This window comes from Chinchilla lanigera, unplaced genomic scaffold (assembly GCF_000276665.1).
Source record: "Chinchilla lanigera isolate Chin_1 unplaced genomic scaffold, ChiLan1.0 scaffold00013, whole genome shotgun sequence".
Taxonomy (NCBI): Eukaryota; Metazoa; Chordata; class Mammalia; order Rodentia; family Chinchillidae; genus Chinchilla; species Chinchilla lanigera.
The window spans coordinates 8768177-8793090 of record NW_004955414.1 but is presented as its reverse complement, the minus strand read 5'-3'; the positions used below and the strand labels follow the sequence as shown (position 1 = coordinate 8793090).

The 24914-nt window shown below is 37.4% G+C and overlaps 1 protein-coding gene across 12 annotated transcripts in view; it reads right to left on the bottom strand.

The window, feature by feature from the left end:
* Dlg2 (discs, large homolog 2 (Drosophila)) overlaps positions 1–24914 on the bottom strand; it is a 1924417-nt gene that overhangs the window by 378574 nt on the left and 1520929 nt on the right. For all 12 annotated transcript variants that reach the window (XM_013511774.1, XM_013511776.1, XM_005379786.2 and 9 more), the window contains one exon: positions 15796–15864. In XM_013511774.1, the coding sequence (XP_013367228.1) occupies positions 15796–15864 (69 nt within the window). The remainder of the gene's footprint in view (positions 1–15795; positions 15865–24914) is intronic.

Below are 24914 nucleotides of genomic sequence, written 5' to 3'. Positions count from 1 at the left end.
TGAGAAAAGAAACAGTTTTTTCCTTCCAATTTATATTATAGAGGCATCTAAGAAAAATAAATTTATAATTATCAGCCAGTAAACTAAGGTTGTAATCATGAAAATGATAATACTTCATTTGCACTGCTCAACTTTTCCACTTGAGTCCTTGACAACTGACTGTCTTATTCACTTTGTGTCTTAATGTCTGAAATATACAGAGCGCTTAGTACCAAGCACTTATTTATGACAAAAGCTCTCAGTAAACTAATGGAGGAACACTCTCAACTTGATAAAAAGTATCTATAAATTCCTACAGATAAAATCATGCTCAATAGTGAGAAGCTTAAAGCTATCCCACTAAAATCAAGAACAAGGCAAGGATGTCATTTTTTATCATTGATTTTCAAAGTTATATGGAAGTTCTAAGCTAATACAGTTAAACAGGAAAGGAAATTGAAAGTATACAGGTTGGAAAGGAAGAAACAGAACTGTCTTTGTTCGTGGATGACACAATTGTCTAAGTAAAATATCTAAAAGAATCAATAGAACAAAACACAAGAACCAAAAACCTATTGTAACTAATCCATAACAGAAGTCCAGGCTACAAGGTTAATACCCAAAAATCCATTAATTTCTTATATAGCAGCAATAACTAAGTGGAAACTTAAATTGAAAAACACAATATCATTTTTATTAGCACATCTTTAAGTGAAACACTTATGTATACATGTAACAAAATTTGCACAAGAAATATCTAGGAAAACTACAAAATTCTGATGAAAAATCAAAGAAGAATTAAGTGGTAGAGTGCTTTCTTACCATGAGTGAGAACTCGGGTTCAATCCCCAGTCACTCTTCCCTCACCACACACACCCCACACAAAAACCAAACCAAACCACAATGAGACACTGATCGACTCTGGCATGAAGAATTATCAAAAAAAAGCAAAGACAGTGAGTGCTGGCAGAAAGAAGGGTCCCTTTGTACCGCTGGTGGGAATGTAAAATAAGCTGTTATGGAACACAACTTGCAGGTTTAAATAGATCTACTGCATGGTTTGGCAACCCCACTACTGGATATCTGTTCAAAGGGAAGGAAATCAGTCTGTAGAAGAGACATCTGTGCTCCAAGTTTACTGCAGTGTTATTCACAATAGGCAAGAAACAGAAACAACCTAAGAATCTATCAACCAATGAATGGGAAAAAAAGTATGTTACATATACACAGCAGAACATAGCCATAAAATAATTCCTTATATTTGGAACAATTTAGGTTGGAACTGGAGAGGGTTATGTTAAGTAAAATAAACCAAGCACAGAAAGTAAAGTGCCACATAACTTCACTCATCTGTGGAATCTTTTTTTTTTTTTTTTTGTCTTTTTTAGACAGGGTCTCGCTATGCAATATAGGCTGGCTTTGAGCTCACTTTGTAGCCCTGGTCTCTAGCTTGCAATGCTCCTCCTGCCTCAGCTTCCAAAGTGCTGGGATTACAGGAGTGTGCCACCATGCCTAGATTCCTCTGTGGAATCTTAAAAGATTCATCTTGTAGAAGTTGAGAGTAGAATCCTTGTTGCCACAGGCCAGGGAAAATAGGTAGAGAAGGTATGTAGGAAGCTTCAACAATAGATAGTAAGTTATAGTTAGATAGGAATAAGAAGTTCTGTTGTGCTACCACACATTAGTGATAAAATAATGTACTATGCATTTCAAAAAATTAGAAGAAAGGATTGCAAATGATGAATAATATGCACACAATGTGCACATATATCAAACTTTACATGGTGCTCCATTCATAGGTATATTTATGTATCATTTTAAAAGTAAACTAAAAAAATAAAATCATCCAAACAACTCAACAAAAGTGAGCCAAGATGTTAACAGACACCTCACCAAAGAAAGTACACAAATGGCACATAAGGCACATACACTAAGTAATCAAGGAAATGTAAATTAAAACAAAAATTTGATACCACTATATAGCTGTTAGAATGCCCAAAACTCAGAACACTACCAAGGATGAGTAGAAACTGTACTTTCATTCATTGCTGGTGAGAATGCAAATGGTGCAGCTACTTTAGAAGATGGTTTGGTGGTTTTTTTCATACTCTTATCATTTGATACAATGGTGCTCCTTGATATTCATCCAAGAAATTTGAAAACATATGTCCACACAAAATCCAGTGCATAGATGGTTAGAGTAGCTTTACTGCTAATTGCCAAAATTTGGTAATCACTAAAATTTCCTGCAGTAGATACAACTATAGTACAAGCAGACGATAAAATATTAATCAGTACTAAAACAAAATGAGCTATCAAGCCATGAAAAAACATAGAGAAAACTTAAATTCATATTACAAAGTAAAAAAAGCCAATGTGTTGACTTTAAAGATTCTAGTATGTGACACTGCAGAAGAGGCAAAGCTGGAGACAATTAAAAAGACCAGTGGTTGCCAGGGTGGAGGAAGAGTAGGAGATGAATCAGCAGAGAAAAGAAGATTTCTAGAGCAATGAAACTATAGTTCTTTCTTTGCATATTTGGGTTCCAGGAGCCACCATGTACGTTCCAATTTCCTACATGAAAGGGTACAGTATTTGTATTTAACCTACAAAAGCCATCCATATTATTTAAATAATCTTTCAATTATTTGTAATACCTAATGCAAAGTAAATAGTAACAGTTATTATGTTGTATCATTTGAAGGAATAAATAAAAAAGAAGAAAAAAAATCTAAGCATCTTTAGGACAATTTTTAAAATATTTTCAATCTGGAGTTGGTTAAATCTATACATACAGAATATGAAGTCGCACACGGCCAGCTCTACCCTGTATGATACTATAATGGCAGGTGCATGTCTTTATACTTCTGTCCAAAACAATACAATGTATAATACCAAAAGTGAACACTACTGTAAGTTGTGGATTCTGAATAAAAATGATGTGTCAGGTGTCAATGTAGGTTCATTAATTGTAAGAAATGTACTATTTGGGGGATTGTTGATAATGGGGTGGCTACATATATATGGCAGTAAGGTATAGATGAAAACTGCTTTCTGCTCCATTCTGCTGCGAATTTAAAGCTACTCTGAAAAATAAACTACTTAAAAATGTTAACAAATACAACTCTCCTTGTCTCGGCTCTTGTGTCCTTGATATTTTCCAAAATATATGGCACAAAGAACTTGCTCAATGAATGATTTTAGCATGAAAATTTCAGCAGTGAAAACAAACTGATTCTAAGAACCAGTCTGCTAAAAGAAAGACTGCATTACTAGAAACCAAAACCAAAATGAGGGGTAGTAAAAGGAGGAGAAAATATGGCCTAGCAGGAAGGGAGACAGAGCACCAAAAGTACCTGACATCTATTTTCTGAGTGTGAGTTCTGGTCTATTTGAAGCCAATTTAAAACTCTTTACTTGCTTACATGGAAGGGACTGTTGCTGTCCAGCAAGAAATGGCTTTTTGGGTCTGTCACAAGGTTAACACACACTGGGCAGGGTGCTTTCTAACATTATACACTGTTTCTCCCCTAAAATTACTCAAATTTCTCTGAAATCATTCCCTGTCCCAGCAGGAGGTGTTCTATAATAGAAAATATATATATATATATATATATATATATATTATAGAAAAACAGAACCAAGGAAAAGCTCTAATGAATCTTTCTCCTGTTTCTTGGTGTGTCATCATCACACTAAATACGATATAGAAAATCAACTCTGTATGCGACTCACAGTGGTTGCATACAATTCAACCTAGGGCTTCCTGTGGCTCAGATATGTCACGTCAACCAACAGTCCTTATTTTTTAGCACTATGATCACACATTTCTTGAAGGGCCAATGTACCTCATGTAACTCTCAGGTAGGGGATAAAAGTAGATACAGCATGCATGAAGAAATATAAAAGGAATATCCAGAGGAATGTCCACTCCCATTCTCCACTGGAAAGGAAATTAGGTGAATTGAATACTGGTCTTGACTTTGTTGTGGACATGGAAAACTTTCTATTTATTTTTGATCTTTGCTAGTTTCCTTATATGTAAACTAGACAGCTGCACATGGTAATATATTAATTATCTGGCAACTCTAATTTTTTTTTAAATTTTAAAGAGAAAAAAGATAATCAAACAATGAAACTGACTTCTAAAAGAGGTCATTAGGACAGTTAAAATGTTGATACATTACACACTGTTGTCCTCATAGTAGTTAATCTGAGTACAAGATATAGGCGTGATATCTTTTCTAGACAATATTAGCACAAAACATTTTTTTCAAGTCTGGCAACTCTAATTCTAATGTCAACCTTTTTCCAAATGAGGATTTTCCCCAAATAAATTAAAAGTAGAACAAAATTATAAAGCAGCCCTCTACAATGATATGTGATTTGCTGATGGGTATGACCAGGTAACAGTGATATTCCCTGTTTCAAAAACCATATTTACTATAAAAGAGAATGCTTGACCTTTGACAACCTTCTCTACTTTCTATAATAAGGGTCCAAAGGTAAAAGATGCTGGTATAACTTTTAATTTTCTCTTGGGCCCAAATTATTTGCTAGTACAGATGTACTGGGAGATATGGGTTATATAAACATATCTCCAATAGTTTTATAAACTATATAAATTCAACCAATCAAAATATGTATTAAATTATCAATAAAATTAGCAAGGGAGAATGAAACATCTATTGTGATTCTTAATGTTTTTCATATGTGAACATAGTACAAATTTATTTTTTTTACACAGATTTATTAACAGCTAATCATATTTAATCCTTATACTTTCACAAGGAGTTAGGTATTTTTTCTTCATTCAAAGATAAGAAAACTGAGGTTTGGAAAAGTTAGGATTCTTGTCCAAGTCTGACCAGTTAAAAGTGGTGGAAGCAGCATTCACACTTATTACTTGTTTCTAATTACAATGAGATACAAATACAATGAGAGGGAAAAGTGAGGGGAAAAAGGTCGCTTAGCTCTTCCTATAAAAAGAATGTCTGAAAGTTGAGAAAATCCGTTATGCAGGGGACATGAATTTCCCTCTTCTTCAGGTTATGGTAGAAGAAACTTTCACAAACCATTATTTGGTAGGACCTAAGAACTACCTATGTGGAATTTTTTTTCTAGTAGGGGAAAGAAACATGAAATAAGAAGAAAACAGTAAGCATTAAATCACATGGTAGAGATTCTGTATGCTATTAGGCAATCATAAAAGAATATCTGGGTGATTATGTACCAGTTTCCTATACATTTTTTAATGTAATGATAGTCATTGAAGACTGCAGAGGTGTGGAAGAAGAATACACACATGTATGTAAGTGAACCAGCATACATGTGCCTGGGTTCTGAACTTGTTTAGCTGTGTGTAAAATAAGGAGGTATTATGAGTTGACATTTTGCCCAAAATAGTATTTTCATATCTATTACAAAGGAAACTCTGTCACTGAGAAATTTCTCTGGGTGTAGAAGGGTGTTTGATCTTGACGTCTCTTTCTAAATGGGGCATATGCTAGCTTCTTTTGTTTTCCTCTGTACTGGGAATCGAACTCACAACCTCGTGCTTGCCAGGCAGGCACTCTGCCACTGAGTTAAATCCCCAGTCCCTTGCTTTCCTATCTTATGCTGGCTGTGTTCAGTCTTCCACACTACTAACTGCCCTGAGGGTGCATGAGAGGTGCACAGCCAATGGCTGTTAAGTAGGTAATGAGTGTAAGCTCTCTGTCCCTTGGTTCCTGGGTATGGGTGGGAGGAGAGGGAGGAGGTTTTAGCACACCAGAAAGAAAAGGGGCACAGCGGATACGAGACTGAAGGTGACAGAAGGAACTAACTCCTACTGAGTTCCTACTGTTTGTTAAGAACAGTCCTAGAGTATTTACATATTTTAAAAATACATTCTTGGAACAATCTTATGAAGTAGATATGAATCCACACTTTATAGATCAAAGAAATAGGCTCAGAGAACCTCAGCAACAGCTCTAGGTAATATAGCTGTACTTACTGGAGCCAGAATCTACAAGAAGACTTAGAAAAACAGAAAGGCCATGTTCTTTAAGGTAAACTAGGCTTCTGTACCAAGGAAATGGACTTGAGGGTAAGCAATGACCTCTGTAGTCCAGGGAAGGCACTTGTAAAGGAAGGGAGGTGCACAAATTTTCTCTCCACAGAACAATGACACTGAAATACAATTTTTCATCAATATTCATAATTATTACTTGATGACCGAAGAATTCTCCTTTGCAAAACTGAGGAGGCTATGAAGAGTGTGGATCTCTATAGTGATGGTGAATCTTTCAGTGATATGTTAAATGGGAGTGATGACAGTGGACATCCTTGTCTTGTTCCTGATTTTATGGCTGTCATCAAGAAATCAACGAATAACAAAGGCTGGAGAGGCTGTGGGGAAAAAGGAACCCTACTGCACTGTTGGTGGCAGTGTAGATTGGTGAAACCACAGTGGAAATCAGTTTGGAGATTCCTCACAAAACTAGGATTAGAAGTCCCACTTAACCCAGCTATTCCCCTTCTGGATATTTTCCCAGAAGAATTAAACACATCATACCACAGTGATATATGTGCACCCATGTTTATAGCAGCACAATTTGTCATAGCTAAATCTTGGAAACAACCCAAATGCCCATCAACTGAGGAATGGATAAAAAAGATGTGGCATTTTTATACAGTGGAGTACTACTCAGCTATAAAAAAACCTTGAGGCTTTTGTAGGTAAATGGATGCAACTAGAGACCACAATCATGAGTGAGATAAATCAGATCCACATGTGTAAACATCATATTGTCTCCCTGGTGTAGGAACCTGGAAGAGTAAGTAAAACTCAAAATGTATAATAGATAATAGGAAAGGGAAAGAAACTGCTCAAAGGAAGGAACAACTGGGATGAGGAAAAGAAGAAAACAGAAAGAAGGAAGGCTATATATACATATATATGGGATAACTGTACTGCAGATGTCTGATGGTATATTGAGAGGAACAGTTAATGCTTAAAGTTTTTTGTGTTCTGACCAATGTTGCATGCTTATGTCTAGTGATCTGAGCAACTGATTTGAAGACAACAATATACAATGGAACAACCATGGTGAATTCCTACCATCTTGTCTAGTGAAACTCTGTATTATCTCTAATGTTTTATCTAATAATTATTTTTTATTTCCTTTAATGGTTTGAACATTCTTACATCTGGTTTTTGAGGAATGTAGTTGAAGATAACAATATGTAATATAACAACCACTGTTAATTCTATCATTTTGTTTTGAAGCCCTGTATCACTTTTTTAATGTGCTTGCTTTGCTTTGTTTATGTTTGTGATGCTGGTATGCTGCTGTTGTTCTTTTATTTTCTTTTATTACTCTATTTAAAATAAAAAAAATAAAAAGAATAGTTTTCAGTGATGTAAGCAACCTGCTATGACATGTGTGCCGTAGGTTCGCCACCTCTGTTATAGTTAGAAGGAAAATTACCCATTTTAGCACAAAACTTCCTCAGGTTGAAAAAGGTATGCTTTTAACATTTGGGTTTGGTAGTCACTTGATGAAAATCACTGGAATTGCATCTAAACAATGCTACTAGGAGCCCCCAAATAGTTGTTTGTCTTTTGCTCTGAACTTGTACAGATATAATCTCATTGAATCATTGCAATATTCAACACTCCATTCTCCCCACTAGACTGCAAGCTCCTCAAGGGAAGTGATTGAGCCTGTCTTTTTTTGATCTTCTCAAACACCTCCCTTGAATGGTTGGTACGTAGTAGGTGTTCAATAAGTGGTAAGGTGAACACATGGGTAAAAGGCTCATCAATTAAATCAATGACTGATTGAATAGATGGATGAATGATGTTTGTCCCCTGCACAATCCACCTTGAATAGTCTGATTCTCCCTGTAAGAAGCAGGAGCTTTTACCAAATGTGATCCATCAGTCAATAAATGTTTTTGACTGACATTTTAAAAGCAGACTTTAGTGAAGTAACCATTTGCCATGACTGAAAATCAGCAGAGAGATTAAATAAAGGATAAAGATCAGTGACTTTTCTGGCAGTAGAGTACTTTCTGGCCAGTAGCATGGAATATGGATGTGCTCTTTCTTTAAATTCTCTTATAATTGGCCAAGAGAAGGAAGTAAACAAAATACCTAATGGAATTTGAGAGTCTCTGAGGGATTCACAACGTATGCAGAGAAAAACACCAGATTTAGTTTGGACATATAAAGATGGATGTCTTAAGACCTGTAATCTAATGAAGGCTGACAAATGATACCCAAAGAAATTCACTTAATTCCCTGTTTTCCCCAACCATGCTACCTCCTAGGTCACAGACAAGGTAAAAGTAATTCTTCATAAGTGGTTAAGTCCAGGAACAAATGTAATGTCCGGTAAATACGGATGAGATGAGACTGATGCTGTATTTACTCATATGATGGATGAGGAAATAGAAAGCCCCCATGGCCAGGACTGATCCTTAGACTGACTTTTGTGAATGAAAATGACAAGGTGAGGAAGGGCATCTGTCAGTCAGACTAAAAGACAGGGCAGGAATATCTGTGACTTTACTGTTAGGGCAGGCTGGTCCAGTGGTACTACTTTGGGGACTGGGAATTAGGCATTTAGATAGCAGCCAAAGCTTCTTTTTTCTCAGACACATGATCTTGGGGGAAGCCACTTACCCTCTGTCACATCTGCAAACTGGGTAAAGGATTCTTACCCAGCCATTTTTGCAAAGTTGCTGTTGGGATCAAATAGTACAATCTGTAAGACATCTTTGCAAATTACAAAGCTTTGTATAAACGTAGGCCTAGAAACTTCAGAGTGAACAGCGAGAGAAGAGATATATAAAAGAGGAAAAGGAAACAATGATTGGAGAATGAAGAATAAAAGAAAAAGAGAAGAAAGTTTATGGAGCAAAGGAGGGGAAAGTACTGGGATAATACAGAGAGAAAATAAGAACGAAGCCAGGAGATGGGGGAATTTAGGCAGATACTACACAGGTCCTGAATAGTTAGCTTAGAGTAAACTAGAAGTCAGGGCCTATGTAAATCAGCGTGCCAGAACAGACTGCCAGGGCCCAACAAAATGCAGGAGACAAAAGAACAGGTCCTTAACCAAATGAGAGATGTTGGAGGAAGTAAAATACAAAGGAAGCAGCTTGCTCTCCAGACATGAGGGGCCTGTCTACAACCAGGAATATCCCTGTTTCCTGTCGTGTACAGTGGGCTCAAAAACTGTAAAAACCCAGTAGACCTACAAACTACAATATCCCCCTTACGGACCATACTTCTCCAACTAGCGCAGGGCTTCCCTTTTTTTTTTCTTTCCAATAGACACGCACTTGGCCATTCCTCACCCCTCGCTGTTTGCTATTTTCTCTGCTTCAGTCTTCACTGCCCCAAAGCAAAGACCCAAGATCCGGTCACAAGAGACCCCAAGGAAAAGCGTTGGTAGGGAAGGAGAGGGTAGGAAGCAGCAACGGCAAGGAAGACAAAGTCCTGGCACACAGACAGCTCCGTAACCAAATGCATCCAACAACAATCAGTGTGACAGCAGAACGGATCAGACATGGGATTCAGAAAATTCTATCTCCAGAGAGAGCCACAGTTCTGATAAGCAAATGAAAGTTATTTCTGGAGAAGACACGGAGTGAACCATGAGTCAGCTTCCTTATAAATTTCTAAGTGGAAAATGCCACTGAATTCATGCTGTTCTCGTCTGTGCTCAGCTCAGTATATGCTAAGACAGATTTGCAATCAATGCTTGGGCAGCAATTAATGAAGGCTTTCTTGTGCCTACTTTAACACCTCACTCATCATTCCTACGGGAGCCTTCTGTGACCTCTGTGACCTCCCTGATGTGGTCACGTTTCCGTTACTGGCACTCAGGGTTTCACAGGCCCCCTTTGCACAGAGCTTGGCACAGTCAGGGATTTACACTTGTTTGTGTGACCGTTTGATTCATGTCTCCTTGTCCCTACCAGGCTGAGGGAAGAACCAGTGCTTGCTTTGTTCACCACTCTATTCCCAGTTGAATTACCGATTCGCAGCACCCCAACAGACATGTCAGAAAATGCAGCCTTAGCACTAGGAAGATACCACAGAAAACAGTATTCAAAGAGATATGGTGAAAATCTAGGAGGAGGCTGGTGCCAGTGCTACAATTAGGAGGTTTGTGACAATGAAGCCTTCTTACAGTTGGAACAACTAAGTCTTATAATGGAATGATAGTTCTTATAGACATTTTTGCTGTCCTAACATACTTGAAATTGGGCACTTTTTTGTATTCTTTCTTGGTTTGTTAAACCGATTCCTAATTTTCCAGTGCCATGTCAATGGATGTCACGGATGACACATGAGTTTAGTAACTATGAGTTGTGGTTAACAGGGGAAATTTTCTAGCTGAATATTTGGCAGCACATTGTTCTGGTTATTTTTAATTATGAAGTAATGAGGAGGATAATTGACAAGCTACTTTAAAGTCTTCTTTAAGCCAGTTTATTAAGAAAACAAGGTTTTCAAGGAAGATATGCACCATGGCTATAAGTAATCATATGGGCATTGAATTGTGCACAAGAATGTGGACTATTAAAACAATCCTACAAGATCTTAATCCAAATTCCTCGAGGCTTTCTGGGGCATCCTTCCAAGATAGATTCCAAGAGCTTAGCACTGAGTGGCTCTTGTTGTGTGAGACACTAAACAGATAACCCAGCCGTTCTCGGTAACTACAGCATTGGTGTGATATTTCTGCTATCATCCTAAGCTTGCTGGTAAAACAGAGGCCCACAGTGTGAAGGTTTTATTCCTCACTACTTCTATTCAATAGACTTCAAAGTGAATGAAATTACTTTAGTAGCTCATTCTACTTTTATTGACATTCTTTTATGGAACTGGATTTTTAACAGTGACTGCAGCGACAACAGCATTCCAATACCTCCGAAATGATACTGAGCTATGGTTTGCATTTCATTGCCTTGGCCTTGAAATCAGCCAGCTTGTAATGAAAGGTATTTGTTTGGCTAATAACTAAACACACAAGAAAAATTTGCTTACTCATATCATTGTTATGGCAACAGCAGATGGTGTTAGAAATCCAGGCCCTGTTAGAGAATTAGAATTCACATACCCACATCCCTTACATATTTTCTAAGGTCTATGCGGCCTCTGCATTTTTCTAACTCTGATACATTTTTGGCATTCCTTAGAAGTTTGCTGTGATGACACCTTTTATATTTTCAGCTCTGCACATGTAAACAAGAAAGATTACAAGGAGGTTGTCTGGATTAAGGAAATGGAGAAAGCATGAGCCTCAGGAAAATGAGGTGGCGGCTCACTAGAGCAGAGAGGAAACTGCTGGACAGCAGGAGAAGTTCAAAGGAAATGGTGAGGGTGAGCTGGGGAAACAGATGCTCACAGGTTACCTATCGCTGTAACAGATCCACTGAGGTTTAGACTCTGCAGGTCGCCTCCCCCAGGGAAGGAAGGAGGCCCCGCAAACTCCCGAGTCTTCCCAGTCTGCTAGGATCCTTTAGCAGAAGAGCTGGCTGCAAGAGTAAGACTGGAACTCTCACCCAGAGCCTTCTGTCTCTGAACTATCAATCACAAACAAAAATAATTTTTAGGAGAAAGAAGTTTGATTTCTTCTGAGCGTTTCTAAAAATCAAATACTAGCTAGCTGCTCGTGTCCTTCATTTTACTACACTGTTGATAAGTAAACTTTCAAGTAGAAGGGGAGCAAAATAAAGAGAAGAATGGCAACTATATATAGCATTTATACCCTCCAAAGACATACAAAAATCCTTTCCGCCTAACCCAACTTGCTTCCTTATTTTGGTGCAGTCACTTGGTCACTTAAATTTCTGCAGCAAATTGTGGCTCTGATTTTTGACCAGTAATCTTAGCAACTAAAAACCTGCAGTCATCCTTGCCTTGTAAGTATGAAAGGGCGCATTTACAACTCAGTGCATTAATCAGCATATCAGACTCCTCTCAGATATTACCTAGCACGGCCTTTGGGATCAGAGTGCAGGGGTACTTTGGAGGACACTAAGGATGGATGCTAGCTACTCTCTCAGTGTGTGGGCAGAGAAGACTCCAGCCAGCTGCGCTCAAAGGCCAGACAGCTCGAGCCAGGTTTAGTCCTCAATCTTGGGATATTATTAGAAGTCCAGCAAGGGAACTTTTGACTCCAAAATATTAATGTTGTAAGGCAATCTATTCGTGTTCTCAGCGTCTGTTCTCAGGCCTGTCCGTGTCACCAGACGTCTCTGAGTTTGCAAGGCTCTGCTCAGCGGATCTGCTCTCTTCTGAGCCAAAAGCCGTTCCACACAGTGCCACTGCATTCCACAAGGGCTTCCTGTGGGGACATCCCAGAAACACTCCTCTAGGAGACCCGTTCACACAGAACATCAGTCTCCTCTTCTCTGTAGTTTCAGCTACCCGTGGTCAACCATGGTCTGAAAATACTAAATAAATAACTCCAGAAATAAACATTTGGTAAGTTCTAACGCTAAAGTTATAGCCACTGTGCTTACTAAGTACTTAGTTAAGATGGAAAAGCTCTAATGTCAGGGCTTGGTACTCTCTTCCCTTTTGGGCATCCATGGTGAATCTTGGGATGAATCTTCACAGATAAGGATGACTGTTCTTCAAAATGTGAATGCACCCCAGGAGTTGTACAGTACATGAGTAGCTTAAAGCTGAGGCTACTTTTTTCTGCTTCATCCATCAGTATTCTTTCATTAGGTCTTAGTTATCCAGAAACATCACAGGTTCATCTTTGATACCCTTCCATTTCCTTTATTACTGTGGGATTGTCCCTTTTAAAATTCCATTAGCTTCCTTTTAATAGAGTCCCAGGAGGAAGAAGAGATTAAGGTGTGGGCAGTACCTGTCAAGTTGGATGCAAAGCACAGAAGCACTATTAATGGGGATATTATTTTGCCTCATTTTGTCTGGTATAGTTACGGATGATTCAGATATCAATTTAAAAACAGTGGCAACTCTGTGGTAGAGGGCTCAGTTAAACAGTTTTATTGTCCCCGTGGATCAAATGAATTGGAAATTGGCAATATCTCCATTTATTCTGTGTCAAGTAAATACAAAATTAGGTGAAACTTGTGTCAATACATGGCCTTTTAAACTACATTCATTTTAGAAATATCCTACGTAGTTGCTTTTCACAAATGCATTAGATTGAAGAGTTTTGAAAGAATAGAATTTTCATTCTCAACTCATTGCCTACACGAAACAGTTTAACACCTTAATGGGAAACCTGTTTAGGACTCATTGGTCTACACAGAATAAAAAATAATTTTTCTACTCTGTGTTCAGTGACAATAATTATGTGCGTCATTATGTTTCTATCAGTTAGCTGGGCCTACAGAGCTTTAATGCTCTGGCCTTTACAGACAGTTACTGAGATTTTTCTCTCCTAAATATTTCAGCAGTGAGAGAGTACTTCAACCTCAAATGTTTTGTTTTATTTTCAGAAATGTTTTACACAAATAAGTCTGGATTCTAAAAGTAAATCTTGTTTTATTTAGAACCCTTGGAGTAAGTATATACTCAACTAGTACTTATTAAAAGTTTGGTATACACCTGCTTGTATCACAAATAGTTGGTGAGTTCTAGATTATTCTGTCCTTTGGCTACTTGATCTTATCAGAGAATTAGAATTCATGGCTATGTCTACAGAAGAATTAATTTAACTCAAGTGGAAGACATACACACAAAAGCCTTACTAGCCAGTTGTAAGTAAGAATTTGCTGATGAGAAGAAAAGGTTTGGAAATAGCTTTAGAAAGAGTGGGGGAGGGGTCCGTAAGGCATAAGGGTTTCATTAGTTTTCTAGCCAACCCTGCCTAGAAGGAGTTAAAACTTTACTGCAGAAATTCCCCTGGAAGCAGTGCAAGGAAGGGCAGAGAAAGAGAAAACCCAGATATGGAGAAGCACGAAGATAGTGCAGGTGGCACTGGAACACAGAGAGAGAAAGAGCTGACAGATGGAATACAGAGAAAGCGAGTGCACAAAGGCCCCATCTTCAGCAGAATGCAGGGGGAGCAATGGGAGGAGAGGGGTGCTGACTAACTTCTGGGAAAGCCCTTATTCAGCATGTACTCCACCTATGCACTGATACACAGACAAATACATATACATACTCATGTACTCACTGTAGGGTCACTATATTCTCCACTCTAGCATCACTATAGTACTACAATAGCTATCGACATACTCCCTTACTGACTCTAAGCTAACCATGGATAAGGCATCCCTTTTGCCAATCAGTTACCCACCCCAAAGATAAGTCCCTGCCAAGGACAAATAAACAAAAAGAAGCTACACATAGATTACCGGAATAAATGATGTAGGCAGGGTTGACTAGAAGCAAGTTATGGCAAGTTCTTGGTAGGAGGAAAGGTCTCTGATCCCCTATAAAAGAGGCCAGGGACAAAGGACCCACAGGGCCTCCATCTTTATGGGTCCCCCATCCTGATTCTTATCAGAGTAGCTATCCATCTTCTCCTTTTCCTGCTTCCAATAAAGTCATCCTTGCCAAACTTTGCATCTTTAATTCATTTCTGATACTGAGTTTTACAGTCCCAGTGAGCTGCTTGCCCCAGTGAAGCAGTGCTCCATGTCCCCAGGGTAACAAAAGAAATGCCATTAATCAGCATTTCTACAGGAAGTCTTTGCATTTATGACCAAAATGTGTAATAGTAACCACTCTGAGATCTGTGTTCACACTCTCACCTGTATTATAAATACCTCGACCGCATAGGATCCACACAGACTTTCAGGTCACCCCAAACAGGAGGACTTTAGGTTTTTTAAATGATTTCTAAGGTTAGAGTCAATTCTAGCTCATTTTTTAACCCTAAAAATTCTTTACTGTATGTAACTTGAACCAGATGTGTTCATGAATTGTGTAATTAGTGTTCTCCTACTCAATAAAGTTTTTCATACTATATTATGGAGGGCACATCTGTATAGTAGAGTCAGACTAGCTTTCAAATGGAGGCAGAGCCACTTTTTATTCAAATTCCATAGGAAAATGATTTAACCTTTCTGAGAATCAAGGTTTTGAAAAAATACAACTACCTCATAGGACATTTCAGGAATGAAATCAGATAAGATATATATCTCTATCTCTATCTATCTATCTATCTATCTATCTAGATAGATAGATAGATAGATATATAGAGAGACAGAGTGCAATAAATGTTAGGGTACTTTTTCCTTTTCCCTTGAAAGAATATCCATGAAACTCATGCTGCTGGTCAAATATACACCATTGTTTTACTTATCTTAAGAGTTGTATCTAGGGCTGGGGGTATAGCGCAAGCAAAGTTAAGAGTTATATCTTCTCTGAAGCCACCCTGACCTGCTTCTCCTACCCCTTTAGTGCCTGTTCTCTATCAAATGCCCCTCCTGGATCCTCCATTCATCCCTTATATATACTTATGATGTGATGTGATGCTTACATTGTATGCAAGTATGTATTTGTATTTCTGTTATTCACACTAGACAATGAGCCCTCTGAAGGGAAAGATGAAATCTTGTTAAATCTAGTAACTAGCACAGTGCTTGGCGTGTAACATATGGGTGTTTGCTGAGAGGGGAGTGTGGGAGGGACAGAAGGAGAGAGGGAGAGAGAAGAAAGAAGAAGATAAAGAGAAGATGGGGAAAAGAGAAAGAAGAAGGGGAAGGAAGAGGAGGAGGGGCAGGAAGAAGAGGAAGGAAGGGAGATAGGGTGGAAGGAGGAAGAACATTTTTTAATGCTCAAAGCCCGCAGTATAGTTTGAGCCTGTACTATTATCTTACCCTTCCAGAGAGATGGCCCGCTGGAGAGTCACTGAAGGCTGACGGGTTGCAGTGCTGTGTTGAGAATGACTACAAGAAAAAGAAAGAACAGAACATAGATAATTTATTTAAAACATCTTTGCAAAAATAAATGTCTTTGTACATTTTAATCAGTCCTATTGTCAAGAAAAGTATTGATCTTGAAAGAAATGCAGTGGTGATTAAATCTTTGGTGATAAGTATAGACACAGTCCTCTGCCAGACAAGAACTTAATATTTTCTTGTAGTTTGATTTCAACATGTTTTATTGCAAAGTAAACTTTAGAAGAGAGGTAGAAGTGAAAAGAAACAAACATATTTAGAAAAGTTAACCCCCCAGAGTGAGCTAGCGCAGTATAAAACACATGCATTTTATGATGATGCATGTCCTTTTTCAGCTGTAGAGTATTTTTCCCAACAAATTTTGTACAAAGCCTAATTTATAAATCAGTGTAATATTTAATTACTATATATTTACATATTAATTCAAATTTATAACATTTATTTGTAAAATTAATCAGTAACACTTCAGTTATTTGGAAAACATAAAACCTTGAAAAATAGAATTTGCATATTGATCCTAGTATTTAATGAAATTCCTTGTTTTGTTTTGGTTGCAGATAACAAGAAAGGACTTATTTTGTAAGTAGTTTAAATACAGTGATAATATCTATCATTTACTGAGCACTTGTGTTGACTGAACATCTTTTAAAAATGTTTTATATGCTTATGTCTCTTATTTCTAACAACTTTATAAGATAAACCTCATTTAAATGATCGGGAAATTGAGGTCCAAAGAGGGTTAGAAGCTTGCTGAAAGTAACATGGGAAATACCAGTGCTTGAATGGTATCTGGACTGTTCAACTCTGTAGTCATTATTCTTAGCCACTGTAATACAATAATTTTTCATTTGCAAGAATTTGCCTTGTAGTCTCAGAATATTCTTTACTTGGAAAGAAATGGAAGAGAATCATCTGAGAAAGGAATGGTAATTTAACAGCAAGCATGTACACAAATGAATGAGTTATGGTTTGAAGAGTTATGTTGCTATTTCAATTGGAATGTTATTTACACACACTTGGTATATGAGCATATGTATATATACATATATGTCTAAAGAGAAACTTGTTTCAAGTTTTGCAGAATATTAAGCACCTTCATAAAGCTCTACAATTTTTCATCATGCTGTAAGACATTGCCACAGAAGTCAAATTTCAGCTTAGAGAAATTTTTAATAAGAATCTAGGTCACTACAAGTGAGGGGGTGTCTCTCTGTGACTAGCATTTGGTTGTGACATGGATGACATTTGCCTACAGCCAAGGGAGCATGTTATGGTTTGTGTTGGGATGTCCCCCCAAAGCCTCATGCAGTCATGGGGTGGGATTTTAGAGTTTATGATGGTCCATGATCCAATGCTGGGTGTGAGTGCTCCTCCCTCCCTGGGGTGGACAGTTTGCCTATGTAAGGGAGGGAAAGAGGCTTCCTTGCTGCTCCTCCCTTTTGCTCTTGTTGCTTTTGCTATCTTCCACTGCCATGAATGGTTGCCCTGTGCCATATGCCACTCTGCCTTGGAGCCAGCTGAGTTTGGACTGAAACCTCCACCAACTGTGAGCTAAATAAACCTTTCCTTCCTTAATGTTGGGTGTTGGGTATTTTGTCTCAGCAAAGACAGAAAAGTAACGAAGACAGAGCAGACTTTTGAGACTGGAGCTAAAGCCTAGAGAATGATCTTTTTCAATCATGGATGGTACTTTTATGTTCCCTGTGTTCCTCACTGTCCCAAGCAGATATTCAGTAAGCATGTTTGATGCACAGTGAAAATGCAGCATTGCACGAAGGACTCAGACAGTGAGGTCAGACTGCCTGACTTCAGGTACTGATTTAACTACATCTACTGATGTGACCAGCTTAACCTTACTTAACCTGCTCTACATGTCAGTCCTTATCTGAAAGACTGGGATAGTAATAGTGCTTTTCTCACAGGGCCGTTTTAAGGACTGAATGAATATAGTGTCTAGAATGATGGCTGTCACTAGGTAAAAACTATCTGTTAAATAGATAAATTAGTAAGTTTAGCAACCATGTACTAGAAGATGTTCATTATTAAATAAAAATAATTATTTTTATTCCTTTAGTTAGCCATACAGTAAATACCATAAGGTGTATATTTCTGTATGAAATATAATTTTGGCAATAAATAGCAAATCAAAATATATTTTCTATTATAAAATCAATAAAAATAAAAATAAGATATATAGGACTAACGAGTTTAGCAGTCTGTGTGTATGAGAATTACAGGTAATAAAATGGAACTGTATATGGAATTCATGTGTAAATGAGTACATTTTAGCTGTTCTTGCCTCAAAAACAGAAAAAGGATAACAATGTGAGATAATGAATATAATAATTTGCTTCTCTACAGTAACTATTTTACTATCTCTATGTGCCCCATAACATCATGTTGTATACATGAAATATACACAGTAAATTTATTTTAAGAATTAATGGAAATAAAAGTAAGAGAAAGTAACAAAACAGTCATCTCTAATTCTATTACCTTCTCTCAGACTTTACAGAGCTATCTCATTTTATTCTCTAGCTTTATATGTGAGAAAACAAAACACAATAATGTGTAGAAATTAACTTTTAAATGTGGAGCCAGAATTTGCTTTTTGCCAAGTATGTTCATATTTCACTCTGTTTCACTAAATTTCTATATGTTCACATGTGTTTCAGAGTCATAAATACACACACCCACCCACCCACCCATATATGTCTTTTTTTGGTTTGTTTTTTCCTTCAGGTATCAGGAATCGAACTCATAACCTTGCACTTGCCAGGCAGGCGCTTTGCTGCTGAGCTAAATCCCCAGCCTCACATATGTCTATATATACAGAATATATGTAACTTCAAAACTTTTGCTTTCCTAACATCATATTTGAGCATTTCTAGCAGTATCTCCACACTTACTATTTTAGTGTTATTTAATATTGCTTCCTAAGAATTTATAATTTATTTAACCATTCTATTTTATAGCTACATATTTAGGTTATTTCTATTATTTTAATATGGTTAATGGTGCTATAATGAACACACTGATGCCAATTACTTTTTTTCTTATTTTACAATTTCCTTTAGATGCATTTTCCAAAATGGAAACACTTATTAGGTTCTTGATTTATGTTATTAATTACTTTTCAGAAGACTTATACCATTTTACTGGCTCTAAAGATATGTATCTCTACCAGTGTCACCCCAGTATTTTACCCCAATCGTATAAGGACCGACACTGACACCATCACTGAGTGCCCCAGCTCTGTGAGACCTATGCGGGGGGGCAGGAACACCGAGGAACCATGTGCCCTGCCCCCGCAACATTGCTGACAGTTCCACAAGAGCCGTGGGAAAGGCGGAAGCACAGAGGAGCCACACGCCCCTCCCCTGCCAACACTGCCACTGGTGTACCAGAGCATGGGAATGCAGGAGCCAGGAGCAAAACAGCCTTGTGCTCCCCAAACCCCACACCCGCCCCATCGCCCGGGTCTTGTGCCTTCTGTGTGGGAGGCAAGAGGGGAGCAGCCAAACCACGAAGTCCCAGCCGGCTCTGCTTCCAGGCTCTGCACAGCACAGGCTGGCAGAAGAGATGACCGCAAAGCTGACTTGATTGAAGAAAGATGAGATCCATACTCAGTAGGAGAATTTAACTCTGGGACTAAAATGTTAGCTACTACAGAGACCTGGTGGGAGACAGCCTTGCCTGACAGGCTTGGGGAAGGTAAGAACTAATCAGGGATATTTTGGCATCTCGGAGTCAGGCCAGGAGTATCATGGGGCCTGTAGCTGTGGCAGGAGGCCAGGTTTGATGGGTTTGATCTTTAGAGGGGGTGAACCTGAAAGAGATGGCATTTAGTTCTGTGGTGCACTTGAGCTCTTGCACCACCGCCTACCCCAGCAGAAAGTAGTGGTCTAAATGACTAGAGGTCAGTATCTGGGTAGTTTAAGTGTCCATAAGATCATTGACCTCTTTGCTCTGGTGAAGGGCAGTTCATGACTGGTTCTTAGGGTTTGTCAGTATCCAGTTGATATTTGACACTATTGTTCTTGTTGATGTTACTACTGTATCTACAGTGTCACAATTGTTGCTGTCAATTGGTTTTCTCTGTATGCCAATATCTGGATTGCCTGTGCGTCCCAAACAGTATTGCAGCTCACTCTCAAAGAACTAGGTACTGGGCCAAAGAAGGTGTTCACCCCAGCACAAAACATAAACAAAAAACAGGAACATAAAAAGGAAAAGGAACAAAGGGCCCAACTTCCAAATCCCCCCCGCCGCCCAAACTGGCTCAAGGGGAAATAAGGGGAAGGAAATCACAAGCCATGGAGCAGGAAAGTTCAAAAGGGATCAGTGGAGGCAAAATAGTTCAGTAATGTGCTTGAAAAATTTAAAGAAGGTACATCTCATCAGATAATGACCCTAATGAAAAGACGCTAATAAAAACCTAGTAGAGCTAAAGAAAAAAAATGCAAAACATGAATGTGCAGCATAGAGAAAAAAAGGAGGTCAACAAAATAGCTCTGAACAGAAGTCCAGGAGACTAAAAATATGATGGAAAGTATGGGCAGCAGAGGCGACCAACGTGAAGACAGCGTCAGATCTAGATAGCAGGCCTGTCAATAATCAGTTAATGAGGGATACCTCACAAACAACAAGAGAATATGAAAAAATGGATTCTACAGCTGTCAGATAACTCAAAGAAGACTAATATAAGAGTAACTAGAATTAATGACAAACTAGAAGACAGCACAAAGGGCATAGAAAACCTGTTTGCAGAAGTCATAGCGAAATACTTTCCAGACACAGATAAATAATTTAACATATAGATAGTGAGGCATATAGAACACTGAAAGGCCATTATCAGAAAAAAATGCTCTTACCACATAATAATTAAAATGCCAGAAATGCAACAGAAAGACAGAAACTCAAGGGATGTTAGAGAAAAGCAAGTCACTTATAAAGGAAACCTCATTAGAATTAGAACAGACTTTTCAATACAAACCTCAAAGGCAAGGAGAGCTTCGAATTGTTTCAAGCTCTAAAAGAAAACAACTTCCAACCCAGACTGTTATATCCTGTGAAATTACCTTTCCAAATTGATGGAGAAATAAGATAGTTCCATGATAAAGAGAACCTGAAGAAATTTATGACCACCAAATCAACACTCTGAAAAATTCTCAAGGATATCTTAGAAAGAGACAATGTAGCAATGAATGGCAAAATGTCCAATAAAATGAATATATCAAGTGGGGTTAGCAATTAAGTAGAAGGGAAAGAAACCAACACAGCAACAGGAAAATAATACAATGATAGGAATAAGTCAATACCTACCAATAATAACTATCAATGTAAATGAACTCAATTTGCCAGTCAAAAGAAACAGTTTAGCAGAATGGATCAAAAAACAGAATCCAATGACATGCTATATACAAGAAACACATTTAACATAAAAGGAAATTTGTAAACTAAAACCAAAAAATGGAAAACAATATTCTATGTAATGGGTACCTGAAAACAAGCTGGAGTAGCTATTTTTCTATTTCAGAAAGTGGAATTTAGGGCAAGGCTGATCAAAAGAGGAAAAAAGCTAGGCATGGTACTGCATGCTTATAAAACCAGCACTTGGGGAAGCTGAGGCTGGAGGATCACCATAAGTTCAAGGCCAGGCAGGACTACATAGTGAGTTTAAGGCCAGTGTGAACTACATTGTGAGACTCTGTTTCAAAAAAAGAAAAAAAAAAAAGGCTAAGAAGGACATTGCATACTGATTAATGGAACTATTCAAAAGGAAGAGATAACAACTATAAACATATATACATATATGTTGTTTTTCTCTGTATGCACTGTATACTGTATGCACTATTCTCTGTATTCCTGGTACATTCTACTTCAAAAACAGACAGATCAACTAAACAAAAATTCAAAGTTGAATGAAAATTGGCCTTATAGTTATATATAGCATTCCAATGACAATATAATACACATGTTTTTCAGCTGTACATGGTACTTCTCCAAAATAGACCACATACTAATAAAGCATAGTTAAGTATATAAAAAAGAATTAAAAATATACCATGTATATTATCAGATCACCATGCAGTGAAACTAAAAATCAATAGTAAAAGAGACCACAGAAACTATGCAAACATATGGAAATTACAGCACATTTAAATAATCAACAGGTCACAGAGAAAGAAGAAATAAGACAGCTCCTAGAATTAAACAATAATGCCACGACAACATACAAGAACTTATGGGGCACAGTCCTACAAGGAAAGTTTATAGATGTGAATGCCCACATCGTAAAAACAAAATGATCCCAAATAAATAACCCAATGATGTACCACAAGGTCCTAGAAGAGCAAGAGCAATTCAAATATAGACTTGTACAAGGAAAGAAATTATAAGGATCAGAGCAGAAATTAATGAATGCAGACTAAAAACGCAATACAAAGAATTAGTGAATCAAAGAAGCTGATTCTTTGTTTTGTTTTGTTTTGTTTTGTTGTTCTTCCGGTACCAGGAATCGAACTCACGACCTTGCCCTTGCCAGGCAGGTGCTTTTGCCACTGAGCTAAATCCCCAGCCCCAAAGCTGATTCTTTGAAAGAATAAATAAAATAGAGAAACCTTTAGCTAAACTTATTTAAAAGAAAGGAAAGAAAGGACATAAATCAATGAAATTAGAAATGAAAAACTTGAAATCATAACAGATACCATCCAAATCCAGAAAATTATTAGCAACTGTTTTTTAACATACATGCCAAAATACCGGAGAATCTAGAAGGTATGGAGAGATTCCTAGATGCATATGAAATATCAAAACCGAAACAAAAATAGTTAAAATTTTTGGACAATCCAGTACCAAACAGTGAAATTGAAACAGTAATTAAAACACTACCAACTAAGAACAGCCCAGAATCTGATGGATTTACAGCTGAATGCTATGAGAACAAGGAAGATCTAATACCAATATCCCTCCAAATCTTTAATGAAATCACAAGGGAAGGAATATTTCCAAAATCATTCTCAGAAGCTAATATTATCCAGATCTTTAAACCAGACAAAGGTCCAGTCAAAAAAAAGAACTACAGGCCAGGCTTTCAAATGGACATAGATGCAAAAGTCCTTGATAAGATACTGGCAAAGAAAATTCAACAAGTCGTTAAAAGAGAGCATAAACGATGACTGAGTAGGTTTAATCCCAGGGATGCCAGAATGGTTCAACATATGCAAATCAATAAATGTAATTCATCACAAAAAACAGAAGAAAGAACAAAATTTTCATAATCATCTCAATAGATGCAGGAAAAGTCTTTGACAAAATCTAATATCAATTCATGATTGAAAAAAAACCCTAAGGAAAATAGGTATTGAAGGACCTTACCTCTATCTGCTAAAAGCCATTTATGACCAACCTATTGCCAATACCATATTAAATAGGGAAAAACTGAAAGCTTTCCCTCTAAAATCAGGAACAAGACATGAATGTCCATTTTCACTACTCTTTTAACATAGTCCTTGAAACATTAGCCAGAGCAATCAGGCAAGAGAAAGAAACAAACAGGATACAAACAGGAAAGAATGAAGTCAAAGTATGATTATTAGCATATGATATGATCCTTTACTTTTAAGACCCAAAAAACTTCACCAAAAGTGTCTTTGAATTAAAAACCAAATGTAGTAATGTAGCACGATACAAAATAAACACAAAGAAATCAATAGCATTCTTATACACTAAAAATAAACTCACTGAAAAAGAAATTAGGAAAACAACACCATTTACAGTAGCATCAAAATAAATTAAATGCTTAGGAATTAAACTCAGGAAGTGAAAGACCTCTGCAATGAAAATTATATCATTTTGAACAAGGTGATATATGAAGATATCAGAAAATGGAAAGATATCCCCTATTCCTGGATGGAGAGAACCAATATATAGTAAATCCCCAGCTTACAAATGAATTCCATTCTGAGAGGATGCTCGTAAGTTCAATTCATCTGTATCTGACAACATGAGGCTTACACAGTATACCTGTGAAAGTTTGCAACTCAAATGTTCATAAATTGGGGGTATACTTTTAACAAAATGGCTACACTTCCAGAACAGATATTCAGACTTAACACAATCACCATTGAAATACCAATGGCATTTCTCACAGGTTTAGAGAAAACAATTCTAAAATTCATATGCAAGAGGAAGAGACCTAAGATAGCAAAAACAATCTTTGGTAACAAAAGCAAAGCAGGTAGCATCACAATCTTGGACTTGAAGTTATATTGTGAAGCTATGATGATTAAAACAATGTACTGGCACAAAAAGAGGCATGTGGATCAATGGAACAGAATAGAAGAAGCAGAAACAACCCCAGACATGTAGAGCTATTTATTCTTTGACAGAATGGCCCAAAACACATACTGGAGGAAAGATAGCTTCCTTGGGAAAATTGAGTATCTATATGCAGAAGACTGAGTCTAGAGTCATATACCTCACCATGTACTAAACTAAAATCAAAATGGAACAAAGATCTAAATGTTAAAATAGAAGCAACCTGTGGAAACATAAAATAAATACAACTCTTGAAGATGCAGGTAGAGTGAAGGACTTTTTGAATAAAACCCAGTGACACAAGAAATAATGCCAAGAATGAAACAATGGGGTTATATCAATTTAAAAAGCTGCTGGCCAGCAAAGGAAACAACCACCAGAGTGAAGAAATAATTTACAAGGTGGAGAAAAAATTTTGCCAGCTATTTCTTGGACAAAGGGTTAACATGTAAAATATATTAAAAATTCAAAAAAATTGGCCTCCTCTCAATACAAGATCTAGTCAACAAATGGGCAATCAATATACAAAAAAACATTCACCAGCACTGGCGTTAGAAAATTACAAATTAAAACTACTTTGAGGTACCATGTTATCCCAAAAATTTGAAAAATCCCTGAAAATGAAACTCAGATTTGCAATGAACCTTTTTCTTTATTAATGAGAATAACCATTTTTCCTGTGTGCTTATTTGCAAATTACATTTCTTTTGTGCAAA